The sequence below is a fragment of the Microtus oregoni genome, unplaced genomic scaffold, assembly GCF_018167655.1.
Source record: "Microtus oregoni isolate MIOR12 unplaced genomic scaffold, Mior012 000053F_ref0000044, whole genome shotgun sequence".
In the NCBI taxonomy this organism is placed as follows: Eukaryota; Metazoa; Chordata; class Mammalia; order Rodentia; family Cricetidae; genus Microtus; species Microtus oregoni.
This window is the reverse complement of record NW_024543829.1, coordinates 4,272,501-4,279,038: the sequence shown is the minus strand read 5'-3', so window position 1 is coordinate 4,279,038 and position 6,538 is coordinate 4,272,501. Positions and strand designations below refer to the sequence as shown.

Genomic DNA, 6,538 nt, shown 5'->3' with positions numbered 1-6,538 from the left:
TCATGTGCTCTGTGAAAATAGAACTGTACTCAGCCCCCTCGTTCCCATTCCTGCCTGACTGCAATACAGCCTACACCCATCGGTTAATTTTGGAAAATAAACATGTCATTGTTCTGCTTAAGTCTATTAATATTTTCTCATTGCATTGACAGTAAACCCAAACCACTACCATGGATTACACACTCCCATATGAACCAGTTTCCTGTCTATCCCTTTCCCTTCTCTCTACCATCCTTGCTTCCCCATGTGCTCCCCAAATATGTTGAACCCTTATCTACCTTTGGATTCTTCACACTAGTTCTTTTTTCCCTGCCTACCTATTTGTGACCAACCCAATAAAGTAACTCTCTGACTTGTGAGATCCCAAAAGGTGCCTGATGGATGAATTATACAGTGATTTCCAGATCTGTGTGCCAGGTTCTTTTCTAAATTCTTGACATTTGTGCATGAGACAGAACACAGATCCCTGCCCACTTCACAGAGCTAAAATATCATTGGGTGATATGGGTAAAAAGACATCAATGTATAAATAAACAAAAATGACAGTACATTATATTTAAAGTGCTATAGAGGAAAAGTTTTGGGGTGAAAGACCATTTGCCAGATCACCTCCATTTCTCTAGTAAGACAGAAGAGTCATTTTCACGGAAGACTCTTAAAACCCTGGCTTTTGAAGATGAACATAGAGATCTTGAGCAGTTTTGCCCTTAGAGGCTTTTTAGTTCCATTTGTACAGTAGAATCCCATTCACAAGACAGATCTTTTTCTCCACCCATTCCCACGCTATCATTGAAAAAAAGGAGGATGGAGGATGGGCAGTATTCCTGTGATCTCCCTCTCCTGGGAAGGAGGAGGACAGAGGATGGGCAATATTCCATTAAATCTCCCTCTCCTAAGAGGGAGATTAGCTTTAGCTCTAGTCTCTAGCAAGCTTAAACAACCACCCACCTTTCCTGAAAAGAGTTAACACATGCTACTGATTATGTGTGCAAGCAAATGCATGGTTTATTTAAGATAGAGCTACTCTTATTTTAGAAATAATGCTTTTCAAGATAGGATGTTTACCTTTTATTTTAAAAGAATTTTTTATTTTTAAATGTGTGTGTGTGTGTGTGTGTGAGAGAGAGAGAGAGAGAGAGACAGAGAGACAGAGAGAGAGACAGAGAGAGAGACAGAGAGAGAGACAAACAGAGATAGAGAGACAGGGACAGAAAGAGAGAGAGAGAAAGAGAGAGAGAGAGAGAGAGAGAGAGAGAGAGGAGGAGAAAGATATTTTATGTGTGTATACTATTGTTTGGTAAGAAGGTGTTGTGAGCCACTGGGATGCTGGGAACAGAATTCAGGATCTCCCCAAGAATGGTTAAGTTCTGCTCTTAACCACAGGGCTATCTCTCCAGCCCTTCACCTTTCTGTAATAATTATTTTTCCTTTCTCATTCCTCTGCTTAGTTACATTTTACAGAATATTAATAAAGAATGATCTAATAATTTGGCATTGTATAGTAGTGAACTCACAATTATAGGAGGCATAAACATTTAAATGGAAACACTAATTTTTATTTTCATGCTGAAGTGTATGTTTACAAACAATTTCCAATAAAACACTATATATAATAAGCAAAAAATAAGTTAGTACATTGTAACATTGTAAATTTACATAGTTCCATCAACTGACAGGTTTAAGAGCAAATGAGTCTTTTAAGACTTCAGAGCTACATTTAGTTAAAAAAAAAAAAAATTCCAAACACTCAAACCTTATCAACCCCAAGAAAGACAATAAAGAGCTATTCAAGTGTTCTTTGAACCAATTACACAAACACATTTTTATTTTTGGTTCTAGTCCCCTGCTATGCACAAGACCATTGGAATGCTGGAACAATAACACATTTGGAGACAGCACACAGCAGAGCAAGGAGATAACATGCCAGCCTTTGCGAGGCTGTGTTGAAAGTGCAGACTGCATTTTCTCTTCCTGAACCATTAGCATAAAAACGGGCACCTCAGACAACACGGCAGGGGTGTAAGCATGCTTTCTATACCACTCTGGCGGGACATCTACCAGGACCAGGTTTCCATGCCTCGGAAGATTCCTCTGGTTTTAAAAAGTGAACAGGCTTCAACTGACTATAGTGCAAATCAAACAGCGAGGAGCAAAACGACAGAATAAAGACTTCCACTGATCCACCTGCTGTTGCTCTACCAGGCATAACACCACACGACACGTTGGCACACAGTAACAACTAACTAGGTTTTGATGTGGAAAGCTGTACGGCGGAGTGAGTGTAGGGCCACCACACAGCAGCCCCGGAGCAAGGCTCCGATGCTGTAGACAGGATCTATACCCCCTCTCTGAGTACTGAATGCCCACAGAACAGTGGGCACCACAGGGGCAGCCACAGCCAGTAGATCCACCAAGAAACTGCTGCTCCAATACTGCCTCACGACACCTCCCTGGGACAGCGAGAGGATGCTGTCCACCCTTTCTTCTGTGTAGGCTGCAAAATCTAGCTCTCTCATGAGGCGGTTTGTACCGGCTTCCATAGCTGCCTTGCTGAATGGCATCTCCACAGGAGACAGAAGGAAGGCTGAGTTGGGACTCCTTGGAGTTAAATCAACCGTGAAGGCAGAGATGGACTCTGGGAAACTTTCCATTGAGTCAGCTCCAGATTCATCTGGGGATGCTGAGCTTGTGGGACAGGAGTCCTGAAGCTTTAGCATGCTTGGCATGAGATCTGAGAAGGCAGGGCTGAAGGGAACCACGTCGGTCTGCACGCCTTGCTCCACCACCATGCTGCACTCTTCCTGGCCTACCAACGGGAGCGCCTGCAGAGCTTGCGGCCCTGGCGTAGAATGAACAAACTCCAGGTCACCAGATTCTGTGGTGGTGGTGGTCACTATCTCCTCTAACACATCCGTGCCCTCGGCCATGCTGTCTCCCACCAGAAGCTCACTGTCAGCGCCTTCCTCTGTAACCTGTTCTTCCAGAGAGAACCCATCCACCATCTTGTCAAAGGTGCTGCTCAGGGGTAGGCTCTTCTCCGGAGAGTCGCAGGAAAAGTCTAGATACAGTTCATCCCTCAGGGAACTATTGTGCGCCATCTCCATGCTTTGGAGCAGAGACTCCAGCTTCTTGTTCTGGATGTTTATGTCCACAAAGTACTTCTGAATGCCTTTGTCTTTGTCCGCCAGGCTGTTCCTCATAGTCTCAATGACCTGCTTGAGCTGCTTAATCTCTTTCCTGGCCTCTTTAAGTGCCAGCTGAGCCTCCACTCTGTGGCACTCTTCCTCAATCCAGTCTTCCCTCATCCGAGTCAGCTGGGACTTGAGCTCCACAATCTCTGATTCCCTAGAGGAGACGCGGGCACGGTTACAAGCAGAGCCAGCTCTGAAACAGACAACTAACGATTCACACAGACCTAAAATCCATGCTCTTCCATATGAATTTTTTTTTTGGCAAGTATTAGCCATGGAACTCCCCCCTTTAATTGTAAAACAGCTAAGATAATAGTAGTAACCAGAATCAGAATCAAAATAGCTGCCATTGTTTCCTACTTAAATGCTCACTGGGGAGTAGGGATTGGACCAAGTACTTTGCTTGCATTGTGCTCTACTCAAAACTTAGTGTTAGATGTTTTACTGTTAGTTTCTTGGCCTACTTCTGACTTTGTAGTTTATTCTTTCATCAGTATGTAAACAGCTGTAGAAGAAAAGCCCATATCACCTTTAATGAATGATTAAAGAGAAGCCGAGACGATCAATCATAGCCTTCTGTAACTGTCCCTATATTCCAGCGACTTTTTCAAATCATAAAATGCTATATGTTCAGGAAGAGCTCTGTAAGAGTGGTTTAGTCTGTGTTACCCCAGAAAAGAGCTTAGTCAACCTGTGGTGCACTGAGGTGACTTTCTGAGCTGTCTTATCATTCACAATAGCCTATTTTAAAACCTTTGCCAAGATGTTCTTATAATTTCTTCAGTTGGGGCAAATATATATCCTCATGTTACTTGTGAATACAAAGACCAAGCAGTCCACTTCTTCTTGTGTTTAAGAGCTATTTTATCACGATTTCCTGCTTTCTGATGCCTTCTCTTACAAGGGTTCAAAACTTCCCCTGGACTCTTTATAAATCCTAGGAGTCCACCCAGAGGTGAGCTTGGGTCTGAAGCATGTTTCAGTCAGGTAAAGAGTCGAATTAAACAGGAAGGGGAAAACTCCCTGCCTGTACTTCTGTCTGTCTGTCTGTCTGTTCATGCTTTACCAGTCAAGGTCGCCATATCCTATGGCTGTAGAGGAGGATGGAGCAGGTCAGTTTCCATATAATGCCAAATGATATCCTCACTAAGGACCTCGCACCCTAGTCCCAGCTAGTACGTCTCTTGTCACCTTGTCTCAAGAAGTTCCAGGAGGAAACCCCGAAGCAGAAAATCTGGCTTACTCCCCACATATCAAAAGCTTTTCTTTCTTTTTTTTTTCTGCCTGTGATAAGATCTAGACACAGGTTGGTTTTTGTTTTTCGTTTTCTTCCCCCCCTTAAGCCTTAACACCAGTCCAAGAATAACGAAGCACTTCCTTCAGCAGGGAAAAAGCTGGCAGGAGTCATAGTACACACAGCTATCCATTCTCTCTGGAGATCACTGGGGCTGGATGGGGCCACGGTGACCTGTTCTACTGGAAGGAGAAGATGGTTCCTGCGGGTGTTTCTGCCATTTAAAAATAGTCCTGCACACACCCTATCCTTCGTGGCAAAACCGAGCATACCCAGGAGACAGGGTTCCCTCTAGCCTAGTGGCTACTGTGACCTTCTACAGCAACCGGGGCATACACAATTATGAAATGAATCTGAAGCCTGAAAACTTCAACAGCACCGTTTTCTGTTTTATTCTTCTGTGTATTCTTGGTTCTTTCATCACTTTCTGGAAAGAAGGGACTGTGCTAAGCCACGATGTGTAGACAATCCATATTTACCTTTCGTGAAGTCTGCGCTCAGACTCCTTCAGCTTGGTCCTCAGGTGCCTCACTGTGACCTCCTTCTGCTGCAGTGGAGTCAAATACTGTTCTGGATTTGGGGGTTTGACACCGTGATTTTCTCCACAAGACATGTATCTGCCAGACCTCCTGAAATGATTTGAGTAATAAGATGTTACTCTCTGCCCTGTTTCCGTTTCTATGGAAAGAAAAGGATGGTACCATATAGGCTATCTGTGCACGCCCCCCTCAAATTGGGAGGTAATTAAGACATAATAAACCAAGAGCTTTGTGATGGAATTCATTCCCTTATCAGAGGTCCTAACTACGGGAAGGATGAAGAAAATTAAGACTAAATATAATCTGAGTGTAGTATACGCATATGTAAACTCTCGATGAAAACATTATTGCATACCATTAATATAAGCCAATAGAAATGTGAAAAGAACGAGAGAGAGAGAGAGAGAGAGAGAGAGAGAGAGAGAGAGCTCTCTAGATCACGTTCTTTGTGAGGATTCAATAAAGAGGAGTCTCCAGCACGTAAGTGAGCTTGACCATGAACGTGACCACATTTGCACCATCTCAGATTCAATCCCCAGAACTGAATGAACACCTCCCTTTGTGGCTAAAGTCACCCCATCTGTGGCTCTCTGCTCCAGCAGCCCAAACAGACATGGAGCTCACAGCTGGAGCAGAATGGCGACAGTGGGCTGGCGTTATCAGTCTCAGGGCAAGCTGTGACACACCGGCCAATCCTAGGGCTGTTTGTTAGACAGAAGACTGAGTGTATGTGTATTTCTGGAAGGATGGGGCAGTGCAGGAAGATTTTCTAAGTCTTAGGAATGATTTCATATGAAAGAGTGTATGCTTGTCTCTGGGCCTCAGCGATCAGTTCAGATTAACAGCTGTAACCTTAAAGAACTGTGTGGGGTAGGGAGGGGGCATGGCCAGGAGGGAAGGGCGAGACAAGATGACCTAACTTTCTCCACTTTGCCCCTGCCTGAAGAAATTGCGTACTGTTACTCAAATTCCAATTGTTGTGAAGTCAGTGGCAGGGTAAGCATACTGATTTGGTGGGAATGAAAAGTTCCCGGTTCAGAGGGAACAAGGCCACTCCGCTCTTACCAGTGTATTTTGTGGAGGAGCACTCAGTGTTCTGCAAACACAGCCCGGCTGGAATCTTGGCCCTTCTCAGGCCTGGCTAAGCCCGGGCATCCAGGCTGTAGAGAGCTGACTAATGAGTACAGGGAAGCCGGGGAGGAATAGGGCTGTGGAGGGCTGGCTGCCAGGCTCTCCTCTGACTCTGGAATCAATTCAGGCTCCCATGCTGCTTGCCCCCTGTGCCTACACTCTGCTCAAGATGGCCCACGTTCAGTTCCCAACCCTCCAAGCCCTCCTCTTCTCTAGCCCCTCTGGATATGCCACCCCTTCCTCCATCCTCCTCCTCCACACCCCTTTTTCCACCTATTATTAACTCTCCCACTCACCTTTTAGATGTCACTTCAGTTTTATTTTGCTAGTGTGGCCTCTCTGATTGCTTTATCCTGCACTGGACCCCTGCCCCACCTCTTGCA

At 44.8% G+C, this 6,538-nt stretch overlaps 1 protein-coding gene across 5 annotated transcripts in view; it reads right to left on the bottom strand.

Annotated features, from left to right (window-relative positions):
* Positions 1 to 1,540: 1,540 nt before the first annotated feature.
* Sybu (syntabulin) overlaps positions 1,541 to 6,538 on the bottom strand; it is a 104,545-nt gene continuing 99,547 nt past the window's right edge. For all 5 annotated transcript variants that reach the window (XM_041637580.1, XM_041637579.1, XM_041637576.1 and 2 more), the window contains 2 exons: positions 4,965 to 5,114; positions 1,541 to 3,345 (listed from right to left, as the gene is read on the bottom strand). In XM_041637580.1, the coding sequence (XP_041493514.1) occupies positions 2,244 to 3,345; positions 4,965 to 5,114 (1,252 nt within the window). In that variant the 3' untranslated portion in view covers positions 1,541 to 2,243. The remainder of the gene's footprint in view (positions 3,346 to 4,964; positions 5,115 to 6,538) is intronic.